The sequence below is a fragment of the Corapipo altera genome, unplaced genomic scaffold, assembly GCF_003945725.1.
Source record: "Corapipo altera isolate COAL_440 unplaced genomic scaffold, ASM394572v1 75, whole genome shotgun sequence".
Lineage (NCBI taxonomy): Eukaryota > Metazoa > Chordata > Aves > Passeriformes > Pipridae > Corapipo > Corapipo altera.
The window spans coordinates 7,941,452-7,960,560 of record NW_020884887.1 but is presented as its reverse complement, the minus strand read 5'-3'; the positions used below and the strand labels follow the sequence as shown (position 1 = coordinate 7,960,560).

Genomic DNA, 19,109 nt, shown 5'->3' with positions numbered 1-19,109 from the left:
TGCAGTTGGGGTTGATTTTTTTGTAGATCAGAACACTGTACTCCCTCTCCCTGGAATAATTTCCCCATTAATTCCCACACCCCAGGACTGTTGCAGCATTATAATCATGCAACATCTTAGGTAAAACCAGAATGAGACTAAGGCAAGACATAAATGATGATGGCTTTTTTTTTTTTTTATTAAGCAGAGGTTTCAAGGTTTATCAGAAGCTTTCAAGGGTCAGGTCAAGACTTTAGGAAATCATCTGCCATGGGGAACATTGCCAGGGAGGGATCCTCTTTCTCAGATGAAGGCTGTTGAGAACTCAACAGGCACTCATAGACCTCAGTTCAAGAGTCCGACGGCTTCTCCTGCAGAGAAGGAAATCAGTAGCTCAGAGATGGAACATCTGAGCTTTTACTGTTGGTCTGTCTCTCCTCTACACCACAGAGGAACTTCTGAACTCTATTCCATCTATTTTCTTTTATTATTAACATACAAAGACAAGATAAATTCTTAATTTAAAACAACAAATAGTCTGTAGGAAATAGACTTTTTTTGCTGGAAGAAGGTTCTTCAGCAAGTCACTTAAGAGGGAAATGGAGAACTCTATGCTATCTCTTTATATCTGTAAGAAAACAGTTCCCGGCAGACTCTCCTAATAAAAAAAAAAAAAAAAAACAAAACCAAAACCAAAAGCAAACCTTGCTGGTGAAATAACAGGTAAACAAAATAAAAGAACTTTACTTCTCCAACCAGTCTCCAAGTCTGATTTGCTAGTTTGAGCTAAGTTAATTTAGTTAGTGAAGAGATTGATTTCATACGTACGCGTATGCATTGCAGAATAAGCATTTGTTGCCGTATGTGACACCGTTAGACCCGCAGTGTGGCATGTACTCCATGGTGCAGATGTTTCTGGATGCCAGCTGGTTATTGCAGTACTGGGCTGCAAACTGCATTCATAACAAAAAAAAAGCTCTCAACCAAAGATATGCAAGAAAGGTGACGTTAGGAGACCCCACACACGCCCTGAGCTCGCCACTTATTGTCCAGAAGCTGATGCTGAGAAAAAGCCCAGGGACAGGGCAGGATACAGTAATATGTTGCCTCCTGCCAGGTAGAGCCTGAGTAACCACTGTAAATGATGCTGCAGTAACTTTGACAATAAGTGGGACATGAACTGGATATCGCCCTACTTGTTAAAACTGTCATCAGATGAAAATGGCAATTTCACCCAATAGTATCTATGGCAAATACTGTTCGGACAGCTGGATGTCTCAGGATTTTCAAAGGCTCAGTCACAATGTGATAAGTAAGGACTCATACAGAAACTCCTTTAAGGAAATAAAGGATCATAAGTAGAAAAATCTGTCCCTTACCTGCACTGCACCAGTAGCTGGGGAAGAAAAGAAGAAAAAAGGAAATATGTTACAAATGTAATTCATGAATTCTGTTAGAGTTAAAATCTGTGAATTAATGCCCTGAATACACAACTTCCAATTCACAGTGTGTTAGCAAATTGCTACTTAGACAAAAGGAATTTCAGGCAAAATTTTGTGCCCTACTGTATGTTGATTCTGTAGTATTGTTTTGGGTTTTTTTAAAGAGGGCTTCAGTCAAGATGGAAAAAGGTATGGAAAATGAAAGAAGAGAAAGACAGTTTCCATGGTTCAAAAGATGGAGCAGGACATGTACTCAAAGCAAAGCAAGTTATTGAGGCAAGCAGGGTAGTAAAGCTGACAAGTACACAGAGGCAGCATCTTATATGCATTGCCACTGTTATTCTTAAACAAGAGGAGTATTTAGTGAGATGTAAATTTATAAAGCTTCTACAGCAGTTCAGGCTCTCAAATTGCATCTCGGTTCAGGATGACTACGGGAAATATTCATTTTCATTCAGTAAAATCATTTGTGTTTCTGCGACATTTCAGAGGTTAAATACTGGATGTCTGACTCTCTGGGTTGTACCACGTACATGTCACTTCTTTCATTATGCATAAACTAGCGCTGAGAGTAGAGCTGTTCCCACAGTTGTTCTTACCCACTCAGTTCTGTTGCTAAAATATTACCCCATAAGTGATAGTCTTTGATGTCAAGTCTTTTCAACACTATCTTTCTAGGAGTAAATAAGTCCTTGCAGAATGAAGCTCTTTCCAGTCTGGGGATGTTTTTTTGTGGTTCTAAAGACAGCCAGCGCTTACTCAAAGGCAGAGCAGGAGGCAGTGGAGCAACTCACCTGAGATGCAGCAAAGGGCCAGAGTGATCAGCAGCAACACACTTGTCACCTTCATGGTGGCTGGAGCGTCTGTGAGCAGCAGCACTTGGCTTTTGCTCAGTAAACACAGCCCTGATTCTGCCCTCAGCTGGTAACCGCGCTTATATTCCCGCCCGCACGGTTGGGTGTGTGTGTGCTTGCGCGTGTTTGTGCATGTTCATATCTGCCTTATCCACCCTTATTCTGGAATAACATTCCCAGTCTTTTGTTGCAGTGGCAATCCCGATAGAGGGAAGCCGTGCTGTAAGCCAAGAAGGATGTTTCTTCATCAACGGGAGTCACAAGAAGTTTGGATGTGTTAGATACACCCTCTGTGTCGTTATTGTAAGTGAAATATGTGACAGTTTCCTTCTGAAGGATCATAGAAAGTTCCTGCAGGCAAAAGAGCGACTGTACAAACCTGAGCAGCAACTGCTGCCAGATTTTCTCTGTGTGCACCTATCAGTGCCTATTTATGTACTGTGTTTTTTTCAAGAGAAAACACTGAATTAAATGCTTCTATAGCAGAAAGTCTCTTCTTTTATTTTTGTGCTTCACCACAGTAAAGCGTCATTAAGTTATAGTGAAACCAGGAAAACAATGAACTGGGAAGGCAAGCAAGAGTGTGTCACAGACATTGAAAGGAGTACTTGGAAAGGACAAGGAATGGAGCAACTTTTATGGGATTATGCAAATTTACAATTGTTATTTCCCTTAAAATCCATTAGCATTGCAGTAATAAGCTTTTAGTACGATGATGACAGAATGATGTGAGGCCCTAGCATGGGTCCCAGAAAAGCTGAACCCAATCTGGAAATCACTGCTTCATCCATCTGCCCATCTCAGCATAAATCCTTTGTTGTACCACCAGAGCACTGCTTTTTGGGACAACCTCATTCCATCAAGGAGAGCAAGCAGACTCCCAGAAGAAATGCATGTGGGAGATATTATATTTTAGAAGGGATATGTCCAATTTATTTATGTTACTCTTGTGTGGATCAAAAAAACACCAATTCAATACTCAAACAGAGGACAAAAGCAAAATAAATTTCATGGACAATATGCCAATGACAGGTCACACTCTCAAAAAACAGAAGGATACTTTGTCCTTGGATTGTGAAACACTGCCGAAATACTTCTTGGGCTGGCAAAGAGCCTTGTGTTATTAAAGACTAAGAGAGAAGACAAGTAGGCAGGAGTAGGCACCATCCCTAGGAAGGCATTTATCTTAAAACACTCGAAGGTTTTTAAAGGATGATTTCAAGATGAGAAAAACCTAGTAATAAGTCATTTGGAGGACCTAGACAAATAGACTGGGACCATGCACGTGTCTGAAAAATATGGGCTTTGCCCACAGACTATCCTTGTAGAGTGCTACACTTCAGGTGAGGATGGTGCTGAGGAGTCCAGGGAACAGCTCTGGGCACAGACACCACAGTCTGACCAGGTTTTGCTGATGCTGCTTGCACAGGGAAAATGCATCAGGAATACCTGTGTCACCGCTCCAGCCCTTTACAATGTCAAACACCTAAAGGGTCTGAACACTAATGCAGGCCGACTATCACTTATGTGCAAAGACACACAGCTCTGGGGTTTCTGCATCTGTATTTAATTTTCTGCCTTTTATGAGAGGGAGGGGAGCAAGATGTTGCTCTTGTTATATCCCAGAGCTATGAGCACATAACCTATTCTGCCTGGCATCATCATTCAACAAATCAGAAGCAAATGTTTCATGAGACAACACATGAAACAAGGCAAAGAAATGTTGCTGATTTAGTTTATTGAGAAAGAAAATCAGGAGTGAGCTGAGTTCCCCAGAGGGTGAGATGAACCGAGGTAAGATCTTTAGCTGGGATTTGCCAGTGGGGATCCTGTGATGAATTCTCTCAGCACTGATACTCAGCATTTTCCAAAATGGCTTAAAGTGATAGTCCCATTGCTGTCCCTGAAAGCAAGGAGAAATAAAAATGAATCAGACAGCTTAGCTCCTAGAGATGGTGTCAGATGGGATCCTGCCCCAGAGCCAAGGAACTCACACAGTCAGAATTCCATTAGCTATTTGATTATTAAGAGATGAGCAAAACAATTTAACCCATTCTTAAGACTGAAAATATTTGGGGGGAAACCATAGTGAAATTTCAAAAGCAATTTCTTTTGCAACATGCAAGAAAAATTCCATTAAAGTTAAATAGCCTTCAAACCATTCATGCTAACAAAGCAGACACAGCTCTTTGTATGCTCTAATGAAAAAAAAAAGAATGGTTGGCGCGGTGGCTGGCATTCTCTCCTGCCCCAAATCCCTAATCAACACTGTCCAGCATCAAGAAAGTGGCAACTGTGCAAACTTGCACCCATAGGAGGCAAATGATAACACAAATGTGATTCGTGTTTGTACATACACGACTGCGTTGCAGAAGTTACACTTATTGTTGTATGTTGTGTTGTCTGAGCCACAGAGAGGCATGTAGTCAAGTGAGCAGACAGGTTTAGGGTAGTCACTGCAGTCAACCTGCAAAATAAAAATAAAAATAAAAAGTCTGATGTGAAGGAGTCAATAGCAGAAGGGCTTGAACCCTGAGCTACAGCTGCAGTGCTGATGATAACAATCTAACTAAAAGTAATTAACTTCTTCGCACGTCTGATATAAACTGTGGTGTCAGTTTCTCCTATGCCAGGAGAATTTAATAATATAAAAATAGATCATAATATCCTGTTTGAAGAGATGTATATCATAACCTGATCACAGCATTTCTAAGCAGCAGAAGTTCACTTGGCGAAGGCGCCATGTCTGTAATCACATTGCACTGTGTTCCCAAGCTGTCCAGGAAATTAAATGGAAAAAAATTGGTGAAACATCTGGAGAAGTGTAGGTGCTGATTCCTCTATAAAGGTCCAGTATCCCTCCACGTAGTCTTAAAACAGGAAGTTTTAAGACTCCTCAGTTCTGCCCTAATGGATTATTTCTGCTACTATTCTTTCACTGATCCCTTCCTGAGCAGTCACCTGCTCTCTATTCTGGTGTTCACATGAATAATGGGTATTATATGTGGAGGAAATAAAATCTTCCCTGTGCTGAAGCACAGCAGCAGTTACACTCCTGCAGGACCCTGCTGGTCTTGGGGCTGCTGCAGACACTGGCAGTGCTTCCTCTGACAGCAGCAGGACCAAAACCCAGTCCCTCATCACACAATTCACTTACTGTGACAATTTCCTTCTTACATTCACCATCATTCTTCTTGCCAACACTGGTTCCAGCCTCTCTGGAAAGGGAAGAGAACTGTGTTAGGGAGCTCTACAAGCAACCTATTCTGCTGAACCCCTTGTCCCAGCAATGCTGGTCAGTCTGAGGTATAATGTTTGGGATATAGAAGATATCCCGCTTATCTTGTGCCCACATGGCTCTAGAAACCAGCTCAGGTGATGTCACTGCTTGCCAGAATGTTGTTTTATGGCATAATGTGAAGGACAAGAGAGAGTTCAGAGCGTTACAGGGGATGAGGAGAGAGGCTGTGTGCAATGTAGATGCCCCTTAGGTTAGTTGTTGTCCTCTGCAAGGCAGCATCTGTCACACAGAGAAGCATTCTGTCCTGTGTTTGATCCCCCCTCAGCCCTCCACTTCTCTTTCTAGATTAAAGGCACAGTTTTCCTTCTAATCACGAAGGAAAACAAGGTCTTGTTATGAGGGAAAGAGGAGGGCCAAAGTCTGAGCACCTTACAGAAAAGGCCTCGGTAGAAGTGCTGATACTCAGAAGAGCAGTTGCCAGGAGCGCTAAGCCTGATCACACAGAGTACTCACAGGTTACGGGCACACAGTAGGCACTCATTGTCGTAGGTGACCCAGTCGGTACCACAAATGGGGTTGAGGTCTTTGTTGCAGAGCAGCACCACTTTGCCTTCCTCACTTGTTGTGTTGGGGTACCTACTGCAGTCCACCTGTTGAGGGAACACAGAACAGCACACTGCTGAAGACTTGCTTAAAAAAAGCAAGTAGATCTGGTGAGTGTTCCTGTCCGGCCACGTAGGATACCACCACAGCAGGAGAAATGCTTTTTTTGTGTGTCACTATGACAGTCCACTTGCAGACGACCAGTGCAAGATTCTGACATCTCCTATGTGCTCTTGTTTAGAGTTTGAGTTACATATTTGGGAACTCCATAAGCAGCTTTGGGCACTCAGAAGCAGGACATGCCCCTTGTTTTGCCCTTGGTTTCACTTACAGGGACAACTTCCTTGCATTCTCCATCGTGGTCTTTGCTGACATTGGTTCCGTATTCTCTGGAGAGGAAAAGACAAATGTTAGAAGTTCAGCAAAGACATCACTACATCCTAGGTGCTGGAAATATGTAACTAATGCAAGGGAAAACTGACTCTTTCTCAGTTAGGCTCATATATGTATTTTTGAGAAGGTAGTGCCATTCTCCCTAAGCAGCTGAGTGGCTGGTAGGGATGTAAAACCCTGGGAGCTTTATGACCATTTTGGACAACTCAGAGCAGAGCATCTCTCCATCCTTCAGCTGTGATGAGATGTGCTCTCAGAGCTGTCATCTGACTGGATCCTTGAGCTGGAGAAGAAAAACCTGAATAAATTACACAAGCAAAAGAGAGACACAGTGACTAAAGCAAAGTCTAAGCACCAGAGCACCACTCAAGCTCATTTTGAAGGAACTGACACAGCTGACATGATAGGTCACTGACTATTGAAAAGTGGTGCTGCCAGGAGCCCTAAGCATTGCTGCCTGAGATCTCCCATGCAGTACATACATGTTGTAGGTACAGAGCAGGCACTCGTTGCCGTAGGTGACTCCATCAGAACCACAGATGGGGCTGACAGCCTCGCTGCACACCAACACCTCTTTGCCTTCCTCATTTGTAGTGTTGGGATATGTGCTGCAGTCCACCTGCCAAGGGAACATACAGCAACAGGGTGGAGAAGTCATTTGACATTAACAACCCTCATTTTGTATGAGACAGTGACCAAGTACAACCAGTTTTCACTACCACAGCAAAAACTTGTGCTGGTGGGTCAGTCTGGGAACAGGTGAATCCTTCCTGCAGGGACCTTCCCACACAGCAGGAGAGCAGGAGGAGAGGGCTACAGCCATGCAGCCCCTTGGATGGGGTAAATCAGTGGTGGTCTCTCATGCTCACTTGGCACCGCTTTATAAAGGCTCTCCATTGGTCCCTTTTCTCCTATTCCTGTGGCCCCTCCAGTGCACTTCTCTTTTTACTCTTTCATTCTCAGTACCCTGATAATGCTTTTTTTCAGAGGACCAAGACTAATGACCTGGTGCATGAAAGCTGGAGCAGCTCACAGTATTTTAGTCTTTCACTAGGTTACCCTCACACAGGTTCTGATACCAGTCTATTGCTATCAGTTTAAAACCAGTTATATATGACCAGATTAAAGCTTAGACCAGTCTAAAGTTGCTGAAAAATTAATTAATCAAAAAAATTTGTATCATTATTACTAAAACATTATTAACATACAGCATAGATGTAGAGACAAGAGCAGTAAAATTTAATGTTTTACACTGTAGAATCTGATTACAAAGACACCAGTGTCACACTAGGTGAAAAACAGCAGAACATCTACAGGCTGGAGGTTTTTCCCATTCCTTTGGTTATGTCTTTACCAGGCCATATACCTGAGAAAAGTGACAGAAAGAATTCTCTTACTCACCTCAATCCCAAAGGCAGCATCTGGAAAAGAGAAGCAGAAAGCATGAAACAAAGCCAATATGATAAGGCCTCAGTTAAAGCTGGAAATATAGGTGTAAAATTCCTATATACAGGGCCAAGCTGAATGACTTCCAGTGACTGGGCTTTGAACTAAATAAATTATGTATGACTTTTTTCTCTATGTTGATAAGTATAATAGCATTGCTTATTGCTGGCTGTGATGAAACACATTTTTTAATAGCTTTGTTCTTTTCTGTTTTGAGATAGGTAGACTTATTAATTGAAAATAGAAGAACTTTTCCTTCCTTATCTTTTCACATATCCGTTTTGACCCTAAAGAGCTGCCATTACGTATTTGAAAATACACCTGAATCAATATAGACAAATGCAAATAGTCACCTACAGGATAAGCAAATACATACACCATCTGTTGTCAGAAATATGCATTTTAAAGAAGCCGAGTGTGAAAAAAAATGTCTTTGGCTCTGTGATTTCATCAGTTGTAAATATGTAATGAGAACGTCAGACTCTGGCTTGTTTTCATCTCTTGTTGTTCTATTAGCAGAAAAAGTATTGCAGGAAATTTGCCAGGGTCCTGCAAAGAACTTGCTTGTGACATTACAATATTTTCACAACTTGTTACTGGAGGTCTGACCCTCTTCTTATGGCCTTATTTCAAGTATTGATCCCTTTGCTGTAATTGTACCACAAGTCTAAGCAGTGTAATGGTGTTAAAACATCGGTATACAAAGTGTAACAGCACTAGTTGCCAGCACAGAACTCCTCTTGCAGTTATTTGTATTTATGACAGACAACCAGCTACAGCCATGAGCCATGGAGGACTGTCCCGAAATATGCTCCTGCATCCTGCACAATACCAATGCACCAAGGCAGCCGAGTGCTCTGAAGGAGAAGATTTTCTCTCTTTGAAGCCACTATCTTATGCTTTTAAAGACGGACAGGAATCAGACACGAAGCTTCTGTGGCACCTTGAGAGTTACTCACCTGGGATGCAGCAAAGCGCGAAGGAGAGGAGCACAAAAACACTCGCCGCAGTCATGGTGGAAGCGTCTTGAGTCTGCAGGCTGAGCTCCTGTGCTGCTCACGAGATGGTCTCTCCAGGGCTGACTGCAAATATATACAAATGCAATGTCTAAACTGTTCAACTGTAACATAAAACAACAACAGAATCTGTCACCAGTACAATGAGGCTGGTAATATTTATTGAGGTCTTGACTGTTCAGGTAATGGTCTGAGTCTGCTAGGCAATTGATTTTGGCTGGACACCTGGTTAATAGCTCAAGACAAGAATCACAAGGTCCCAGTGGTCAAAACCAAACAAACAGCCCTTTGCACAAAAGGAACCTCTTTAGGATTCTAGTAGAAATATAAGGAGCACAAAATACTGAGGAGAGTAAACAGTAGGCCCTTCATTTGTCTCTCGCAGAGCAACATCTCCCTTCAGGGAGCAGCTTAGGCAGGATGCAGTATCATCCTGTTTGCAGATCAGGCCAAGTCTCTGCTTTCCTTTCTGGTTTTGGGTGGGGTTTTTTTTCCCACATTCCCACATATTCACCACTAGATACAAACATAGGTCAGGTGTGGCTTTGCCATCAGCAGAACTGGTTGAGCTTTGTCAGGCAAGTTTGGCAGTACTGTGTCTAACCTGAAGCCAATGGTATTTAGCACTGGTTTGACTAAAGTAAAGGCTTCTTGACAGTTTCACTGCCTGGGTATAGAAGAGCTCAGTAGAAGACTTGAAAGCAGGTTAAAAATCTGTCACTAAAAATGTCACTTGAACCTTACCAGCAGGGAGCACTTATTTACAGACCCAGTCCCAGTTAAACACACCGACCAACTCAGCATTCCGCCAAGCCATCTGAAGAACAAAAGACACCAAAGGTATGGGAACCTATTTACATAGCACCAGTTACACTTGAAAGTACAGTAGGTCCTTTCCTCTTGCAGATATTTTAGAAAATGATACTTAAAATATAAGAGCTGTCCCAATTTTCCTGTCTGTCTCTCACCAACAGCCTTTGTGCCATCTCCAAATTGCTCCTTCCTAGGAGGAGGTCTGCACCTCTGCTGTTTCAATAGCTGTAATTTTGCAGGAGTGGGTTCTGCCTGTAACCTAAGTTCCTCATGCTTTTCACAGGTCCAAAATGTCAAGAATACCTGGGGGGTTTTTTGGTGGTGGGAGCTAATCATTGTGCCTAGGGTAGGCTTCAGAACTGTGGGAGCTGCAGAGCAAAAGGTGCTTTACAGGTGCTGCCTTGAACAAACAAGGTACCACCCATCAGACAAATGGAATTTAGCTGAAATTATTGAAATTCAGCCCAAGTAAATATGTTTGTGTCTGATACATCACAGTAGTCTAAAGGGTATATTTAGATCCTTAGATGGATATACTGTATAGTGTATGGAATCACCTGTGCTGGCACTGGCATGCTCAGAAGGCTGCAGCATGGCTGTGTTGATATACAGATTACATTTTTAGCTAAGAGATTCTTCACAGGGAGAAGCATCAAAATAATTATGCTGCTGTGATTGTTTCCATAAATTACAGGGAGCATACATGAATATTTCAGACAAATTTGGCACATCTTCAAGATGTATTGCCCTAATGTGTCTTGGGGATGGTGTCTGGAAGCCAAATACTTTTCCCTGAGTGTGTGCAGGAGCACGCTGTCACATGCCAACCTTGCTGCCTTCGTCAGAACACCCATATAGGCTCTGCACAGTTGGAAGAGGGTCCATCTTTCTGGGTTAAATATGAACTTTGCCACTACCTTCTCTAGCCAGGCAGCAAGACCTCTGTGAATCATTCTCACTGGACTTCCCAGCCCCAACCTGGCAGCTTTTGACAGGTTTCCTCCTCCATGGTGCTTAATCCTGCTGCCTGTCCTGGACAGTGCTGTCCTCTAGGCAGCACCAACCTCTCTCCTGATGAGTGGAGAGCACATTCCTGCCAAAGGTTGGCGTGTGTTGCCTGCATACATCAAAGAAAAATTTTCCACTGCAACTGCTGGGTTCAGCACTGGGTCTGGCACTTACTGGCCCTGAGCAGCACAGATTTCCTCTGACAACCACAGTGGCTCAGATGTTCAGCAGATCCATTTCTTCACTCTCTCATCTACAGACAATCTAGGGAGACTCAAGTCAGTGACAATTAAGTGGTGACTGGGGAACACCAGTCCCCCGTGAACCATTCAGGTATCCCTCAGGCAAGTCACAAAAGTAACACCCAGAAATCACCAGGTTTCAGACACATGCACAGCCTTCAACCAGACAACGTCCACAGCCTCCAGATTTACAGCTCCAGATTATCTCACCTCTGAAAACAGCATGGAAAAATCCCACAGCTGTCTAAGCTCGTGCTGTAGGACAGGTTGCTCAGTTCCTAGCTACTCCTGGAAGAACAGTTAGAAAGAGGATTTGATCTGCAATCCTGCCACTGATCTCATGCTGTAATCCACTTCATTATGGTCCTCTAATCCTCAAAGTCAGATGCAGCATCTGGCTAATGACCATTTGGCTAAAGGAAAATCCTCCTATGTGCAGCAGCCAGCACAAGGACAGAGATCCTACAAGAGAGCTAAAGATGGACTTTTAACAAGGGAAATGGTTTTAAGCTGAAGGAGGGTCAATTTAGATCAGGTATTAGGAAGAAATTCTTCCCTGTAAGGATGGTGAGGCCCTGGCACAGGCTGCCCAGAGAAGCTGTGGCTGCCTCACCCCTGGAAGTGTTCAAGGCCAGATTGGACAGGGCTTGGAGCAACCTGGGATAGTGGAAGATGTCCCTGCCCATGGCAGAAGGGTTGGAACAAGATGATCTTTAAGATCTCTTCCAACCCAAAAAATTCTGTGATTCTGTGATCTGCAAGTAAGCAAAGGCAGTGCCACATCTCTGTGTACCACTTGTTATGGTCCTGAGCACCATAGGGTCTGTGGGCTGACATCAGGGCAAGGTTTGGCAATTACACAACATCGTCTCTCACTTACTCAAGTAATTTCTTGTTTTACATTTTCCATTACAATTTTTTTCAGTATCGATTTCATATTCTCTAAAATAATCAAAACTGATGTCAGAAAATTTTCTTAGTAGATACGTGACTTCTCAGCATAAATAATACACTGATAAACAAATGAAAAATTATTTAACTCACTTTTCCAAACCCTCCTGGGTTTTGTCACGTTATTCAACTAACAAAAAGCTTCTGTAAAAGTGGGAAATAACAATAATTAGTTGTAGCTCTTTCATGAAAATGCCTCTAGTCACTTCAAACCACCTGCAGAACACAATTCAGACTGTAGTTTTCATCTTTGGCTTTCTCTTGGCCACAGTGTGGCGAACAACTATTTGCATTGAGCCACAAACCTGGAGAAACCAATGGAGCACAAATGGAAGCTCTGCCTCTTAGTGCCTGAAGGCCCCGTTTGAACTAAGCAATAAAGCAAACAAAGTCTGTGATATGATTAAAACATCTTGATATCAAAACATATCCATGTTTTATGAACTTATTAAATAGAACTTGATCCAGGTAATACCGGTGGATGTTTTCCTGAACTAATAAGACCTGTGCAGAACTTTGTACCCTGCAGGTGAAGGCTAACATGGTTTTACGTTACTTATGCAATTAATTAAATGTACTTGGCCCCACTGCAAAGGCAGATGTTGACACACAGGAATGAGTCCAACAGAGGCCAGTAGGCTGCCCAGGGACTGGAGCACAGGGCATTCCAGGGAAGCTGAAGGAGCTGAGATTCTTCATCCTGGAGAATAGATGGCTATCTGCTAATAGATTGCTCTCTGCAGCTCCCTGATGGGGTTATAGATAAGGCAGAGTCAGAGTCTTAGCACAGCTGTATTGCAAAAAGATTAAATTCTGAATTAATGTGAGGAATTATTCATTGCCATGAGGATGATTAAGTACAGGAACCAGAGAGACCATGCATGTCCTTCCTCAGTGATATTGAAAACTGAATTGAATAAGAAAGACCTTGGGCATCTGAGCTGACTTTGACTTTGGCCTTGCTTTGAGCACAGGTTGAGCTAGAGATCTCTGGAGAGCTCTTACAACCTGAATTATTTTATGTATATGGTACTTTTATAATGCTCTCTCCTATAAATACTTCTCTATGACCCAGGAGAGCAGCCTCAGTTTTCCTACAACTTTTACTAAAGGGTCACATGTAAGCTCTACAAAGATCTCCCAGGACATTCTTACAGGGGGTCACCAGTAACATGTACAACAAAAAGAGTGAATTACAGTAATTTTTTTAAAAACTCCACATGCTAAACTGTTCAAATTTGAGGACATTATTAGCTCTCAGTGGTTTCAAAGTCTCTCCACTTCTGCAGCAGCCCAGCATTCTGGCACCACAACTCCTCTCCAGAAGAGCATCAGCATTCAATCTTACAAAGTTATCTGCACCATGAAAAATCAGCTGCCAAAATATCGGCCACTTCACTGCTGTGCTGCAGCCTGGACCAGACGTGGGTCTCAGCAGTATCAGCTCCGAGGACACACCTGCAGCTCGTGCTGTGCTCCAGCTCTGTGAAGTTTCCAGATGATGAGGATGTCAGGTCAGGGCTCCATTGCACAGGGCAGAGGTTACTCACAGGAAAGCAGGAAAATGCTAGAATGAGCATCAGAAAAAGGAGGCAGCAAACAACACAATTTTGCTGGACACTGACCCAGGTTATTGCTCTTTGAAGTGAACGTGCTGCAGGAAGGCGGGTTGGAGGTAATGCAGAGATATTAACCTGCAGCTGGTCAGAGGAAATCATTGGTTTAATCAGTTTCCCTGACACTTCAGTGATCTCAGCTCTGCATCACTGAGCACTCAGTTTGTCTTTGCCACAGCCCAAGCAGGAACAACGAGGAGGTGGCTGCAAGGAAGCTGACCTGGGATTGACACAATTCATGGCTGCCTGGCAGGAGAAAATCAACCTGGCAACTTCACTACTAGGGCTGGGAAAGTCTCCTTCACGAGCTAGGGTCAGGAGAAAATCTTACAAAGGTAGGAAAAAGATAACAAAATTCAATAGATTCTTATGTGCAAGGAGACAGTATTTATAGCACAATGCATTTAAAATAGAATGAATAAGCATGTTCTGCCATGAAAGCAAATTGCTTTGAGGTTATATAAGCCAGGGGAATAGTTGAACACATTTTCAAACTACCAGTCATCTAGCAGCACACACATCATCCCCCCACAGGGGGATTGTGGCTGTGTCCCTTGGATTTCAGACAGCTACGTGACCCACCAAGGAGCGTCATTGCTGAGAGAGGCTGATAGGCAGAAATAAGATATTTTAAATGACTAACAAGCAGGGCTGGGAAAAGCGATCCAGTATGGCTGTGATGAGCCCTTGCTGCTTGCTGAGCAGCAAAGGGGAAAGCTAAGGCCTCAAGGAAGATCGTTTGATCCCTGTACAGCTGGATTTCAGAGTTTGTTTACAGAGGGATAAGCATCCCGGATGCAACTGCATTATGAAATCTGTGGCCAGGCTGGCTGAGGAGCCAGGTTACTGTCTCCCAGGAAGCAGAGGGATCATCTCTTCACAGTGAGCTGCCAAGTCTCATTAATTTATCATAGGAACATGCCTTCAGTGCTTGCTCCCCTCAGTTCAGTTTTGTAAGATTGACAGATACGTCTATAGACCACAAAGTGTTCTTGACAAAAGGGTAATTAACCTTCAGTGTTTACATCTCCCTCCTCTTGGTAAGGAACACGACAATTTGGGGATTTGGGGAGATCTGGCTGTAAATGAGTTATGGTTTCCTTTTATGCTCTTGATCAGAGGCCAGGAGGACTGGACTTTTCTCAGCTCTACCTGGAATGGTAGGTAACCAAGGGAGAATTTCCTTGGGTAAATGGCCAAAGCCTTGGACACAGGGATTCTGGACCAGACCAAGTCTGCAATCATTGTTCAGTCTGTAGCTCCACAGCCCTTTGGGCCAGGATCTGGGACCTGCTTCATGAAAGCTCAGGACAGGTTAAGCTGAGGCTCTGCCCAACTTGAGAGACCAAGGGGTGAAGTTTATACACAGATAATGACATGTATGGGAGGAGTTATTGTAAAGTGGTTTTTCAGTTAGATAAACACTTCAGGAGTATGTCCTTCTGCACAAATCTAATATGAGAGGAAGAAACCAGGAGTGCAAAGCAGCTGTTCCTGGAGGTGCCAGTCCATTGCTACCAGAGTGACCTGGAGGCATCACTCTGCCTTGGAACTGCCCCAAAGAAGATCAACATACCACATCCCCAGGCAAAGTTTTCTTTCCATGTGAAACCACAGGAGGAGGTGATGTAGAACAGAAGCAAGTAGATCACCAAACAAAAACATGCTCCCAGGTCTCATCTTATCAACCAACAAGCCAGCAAAAATGCATATGAGAAACAATGTTTGGAAGAGACGAGTGAAGGTGATTGTTTTCATTTATGGGAAGAAAACCAGCAACCTCTGGGATTTGGGATTAATGGTGGTTTGGCTTTTTAAGACTAATCTTGTAAATAAAGCAGCAACAAGGGATAGGGTGCAAGAGGCTAAGAATGAAAACCCACTGCTCGCCCTAGTGGGAAAGGCAGGGAGGATAGTGTGAGAGGCAGGATACATCATGGTGCTGTAACTTGAATGCTTGGCTGGGACAAGATGAACTGGATGGAAAGAAATTTCAGTAGCTGAAGGACTATAAGCATCACAACCACTGAACACGTCTTCATTATTAACATCAAAAGAAAGAACAATTTCATTTATTCTACAGAGTTGAGCTCTAATGAGACCACTGGCTGATTCTTTGCAGCTAGACATGGGTGAAGCACAGTTGGTGCTGACAGAAAGGAACATGCTGCCAAATTACAGGATTTTACTGTTTCACAGTAGACAGCAGGTAGACAGAGGTAGACAGCAGGTATTCTACCATCTCTTAACCAATGCACTATGAAAGTATTATATATAACAACTGCAATGTTATGCATGATCATATGGCCCCTACATGACCTGGCTTGGGCAATGCCCCATTTGCAACCTGACAAAAATATTCTTATCTCAGGAGAGCTGAATACTGATATCTGCAAATGTTTTGAGTGTCTCCTTTTCTGGTCTTGAAATGGGTCATGCTACACTCTCCTGCTGCCGACAGTGAAGGTTGTTTGTGAGTGCTTCCATAGCAAAGAAATATTTTTGCTACTTGTCTCATATTTTGCATCTTTTTGCCATCCTTCTCTTCCTACATTTGAAAGCAGCCTGTGGAGAACAGCAATATTAGAAAGCTAGCGTTAAAGCACTGCCAAATAAAATGTCAACAGAAGGTATATGCATCACTTACATCCAATCGTGCGCTGCCTGCTCAGCATCCGGCTGACACTGTTTGGGATGCTGCCACACAGAGCAATAGGAGTTCAGGCTGTTTCTTGGTTTGCTTTCCTTCTTAGTCACTGGGATGGCTGCTGTTCCTGAGCCCCTGAGTGTCCCAAGCTCTCTGAGGAGGCGAAAGTCTGCCATTAGAGACTCAGTATGACCATTTTCCCAAAAGGGAACTGGTGCTGGGAATGTAAATAAAACTCCCAAATGATGCAAGTAAAGGAAAGTTCATCTGAGTTAACCACCACCAGTGAAGTCTTTTTGCTGTCTCTGACTGTTATAAACCTATCAGTCAACAAACCTCTGCCATCTGAATATGCTACATCATTTGAATTTCCACTCTGGATACTTTCTGCAGCTATTTTCTTTTCTCTGCTAAATCTTCATGATTTACCCCCCAAGCACAAACAGCAAGTGAAGAGGGAGAAAAGGAGGATAAATTGGAAAAACACAGGGAGAGGCCAGGGGCTAGGCGACTGTCACTTGGAAAGCATGTTTTTTCCATTGGACTGACACATTATAGGCACAGATCCCACATTCAGTGGTGTAAGTGGATCCATCTGTGCCACATATCTGCTCCAGTGCTTGGTCAGGGGGCCATGACTGGCCATGCTCAGCAAGGGCCCTGGGGCATGGGCTGCAGCTCAGCTCTAAAGGCAACAGTGAAAAAGGGCTTAAAGCAGTACAGCCAAACATTCCTCATTCTTCAGGGGGCTTGAACAAAATTAATGTTTTACTTCTATGAACGAAAAATAGGCAGGAAGCAATATACTGTATAAATGCTTTTTCTTTGGAGATTCACCTATGTTTAAAATTGCAGGGCCTCACCTCAGCTGGTGAAAATCTGGGAACCCCTCCTGGGCTGTGTGGATGTCTGCCAGCTGGAGACAGGCTCCTTCCACTACTGCTTTCTGCTTTGTTCCTATCTACTCGTTGATCCGCGGAGAGCATGCAACCAGAGCCCAGGGCATGGCAAAGAATCAAATAAAATTGTATCAAACATTAAATTACAACAAGAGAATGAACATTTCTGAGTGTGAACACACTGATGGATGAAATAGCTGCATAGCAGACTTATACTCCTTTAAACATAGAGGTCTGAGGAAATTTTTCAGTTCCCAAATTATTTTCTTTGCTAACAGCCAGTTAAATAGACCTGTGCAACTGATACAATGAGTTTGAATAATTATTTCTGGATTTCTTTTTTTTTTTTTTGAGGAACATATGGTTATAAAAGTGCTTTAAAAATAATTTAAATATTCTTCTGAAATGAATATTTAAAAATCAGTGGGATGAGCCTTGTCACTCTCTCACATCCCTCAAGAGAATGACAGAGTGTCTAGGCCCATCCACATGCCTCTAGCAAATGCAGCACATGAAAAAAAAAGATAAACCAAGGGAAATTATCAGCAGACATAATTTTGAAAGGCATAGAATTTTGATAAAGTTTTTGAATGAAGTTTGGATGCAGACACACTCAAGTAAAAGTTGTGGGTTTTGTTTTTCAAGTCACAGATGGGTAAGTGCTGATAAAAGGTGAAAAAAAGATATCTCTGCTCAATATGAAAAGACTAAGTATTGTTTTCTACATTCCCCTTATCAATCAAAATTTAAATGATTCACCTAATTCTTCCCCCACTTTGTTTTATAAGAAAAATTACTGTAGACTCAGAAAACATTGATAACACTGTAAAGATAAGTCAGACAAACAAGGAAAGGAAGAGGACATTTATATTCTTAAAATATTGCCTCTGTGATATGTACTGGTACATGTACAGGTCACAAATCCTGAGGCTGGACTGTCACCAGTGTGAAACACGTCAAAGTTTGTCAACCCTTGGCACAGCTCAGACACTCTGTTCCCAGCTCCAGAGCCAAGGGCTGCAGCCTGTGGAGTGGGACCAGCTGCATTTCAGCACTAAATTTTAGATGCCTTATGTTGCAGCTGTATGCAAAAATGACTGGAAAGTCATTTTTTTCTTTACTGCATCCTTGACTGAGGATATAAAGCTGCTTCTGTTCACAGTAAGAGTGCCAAAAATAAGAGTCCACTGAAGCAGGACTAAAACCATGCTTGCTTCTGATTCTTTCAGTGTCTCCTTCCAAGCTAAAAACCAGGCTTTCCTAGCATAACTGTTGAGCAGCTTTTGAGAGAAATCTGAACATTTTGAAGCTGCTTAGGCTTTTGCTCAAGGTGAGTAAGAAAGTCACCTCAGGGCTCTGCAGCATTATGCACCCGAGCAGTGATGGAGCAGCAGGCTGAGCAGCACCAGTGTCTGTCACCTACACCCTGGAGATGGTTACTGAGTATATTTGCAGTCTGGCAAGCACTGAGTTCATGAGATAATTGGGGACCACGCTTGAGCAGAGAGGTTGGACTAGATGACCTCCAGTGATCCTTTCCATTTTGCGATTCTGTGATTTCTCGCCGTTTCCCACCACAGTAACCTCCGTCTATCCATCTATCCAACAATCCTTCCTCTATCTATGGCCAAGCAGGCACCCAATTCAGTGAGCTGTAACCTGAACCACCTTTCAAGTTAGTGACACTTGAAACTTGGTATTGTTCTACCTCTCTCCTAAACCACAAAAATTCAATGTTTCCTCTTGAATGTGTTTGTCTTTGCCTGATCATTGCTTCCTTGTCATTGAAATGTTTGGGCTAGAAAAGATCTTCAGAATCATCAAGTTCAAACATGACCCCAGCACTGCTATGGCCACCACTAAACCATGTCCTTAAGTGTCATATCTACACGTCCTTTAAATCCCTCCAGGGATGGTGACTCAACCACTTCCCTGAGCAGTCTCTTCCAATGCTTGACA

The 19,109-nt window shown here is 43.0% G+C and overlaps 2 protein-coding genes across 5 annotated transcripts; both read right to left on the bottom strand.

The window, feature by feature from the left end:
- Nucleotides 1-226: 226 nt before the first annotated feature.
- On the bottom strand, nt 227-2,411 carry LOC113947321 (ovomucoid-like). The gene is made up of 4 exons (XM_027643749.1): nt 2,216-2,411; nt 1,359-1,375; nt 808-932; nt 227-350 (listed from the first exon to the last, which is right to left on the bottom strand). The coding sequence occupies exons 1-4, from the start codon at nt 2,268-2,270 to the stop codon at nt 305-307; spliced, it is 243 nt and encodes an 80-aa protein (XP_027499550.1). The 5' UTR covers nt 2,271-2,411; the 3' UTR covers nt 227-304.
- Nucleotides 2,412-3,923: 1,512 nt separating this feature from the next.
- LOC113947136 (ovomucoid-like) lies at nt 3,924-18,976 on the bottom strand. Of its 4 annotated transcripts, none has more exons than XM_027643407.1 (11): nt 17,115-18,976; nt 16,252-16,404; nt 13,337-13,555; nt 8,918-9,040; nt 7,914-7,933; nt 6,995-7,131; nt 6,451-6,508; nt 6,030-6,166; nt 5,433-5,493; nt 4,633-4,742; nt 3,924-4,178 (listed from the first exon to the last, which is right to left on the bottom strand). In XM_027643407.1, the coding sequence occupies exons 4-11, from the start codon at nt 8,970-8,972 to the stop codon at nt 4,133-4,135; spliced, it is 624 nt and encodes a 207-aa protein (XP_027499208.1). In that variant the 5' UTR covers nt 8,973-9,040; nt 13,337-13,555; nt 16,252-16,404; nt 17,115-18,976; the 3' UTR covers nt 3,924-4,132. The 4 variants fall into 4 exon arrangements, with proteins under 4 accessions (XP_027499208.1, XP_027499209.1, XP_027499211.1 ...); XM_027643408.1 differs by having other exon boundaries at nt 13,337-13,533; XM_027643410.1 differs by having other exon boundaries at nt 13,337-13,471.
- Nucleotides 18,977-19,109: the final 133 nt, after the last annotated feature.

Excerpts from the sequence above, each read along its gene's own strand:
- LOC113947321 (XM_027643749.1), bottom strand. The coding sequence starts at position 2,270 with ATGAAGGTGACAAGTGTGTTGCTGCTGATCACTCTGGCCCTTTGCTGC. Across the intron at positions 351-807 it reads TTATTCTGCAATGCATACGC|GAGAAGCCGTCGGACTCTTG; the intron begins GTACGTATGAAA and ends CCTTCTCTGCAG.
- LOC113947136 (XM_027643407.1), bottom strand. The coding sequence starts at position 8,972 with ATGACTGCGGCGAGTGTTTTTGTGCTCCTCTCCTTCGCGCTTTGCTGC. Across the intron at positions 7,132-7,913 it reads ATGCTGCCTTTGGGATTGAG|GTGGACTGCAGCACATATCC; the intron begins GTGAGTAAGAGA and ends TTCCCTTGGCAG. Across the intron at positions 6,167-6,450 it reads AATGCAAGGAAGTTGTCCCT|GTGGACTGCAGTAGGTACCC; the intron begins GTAAGTGAAACC and ends TTCCCTCAACAG.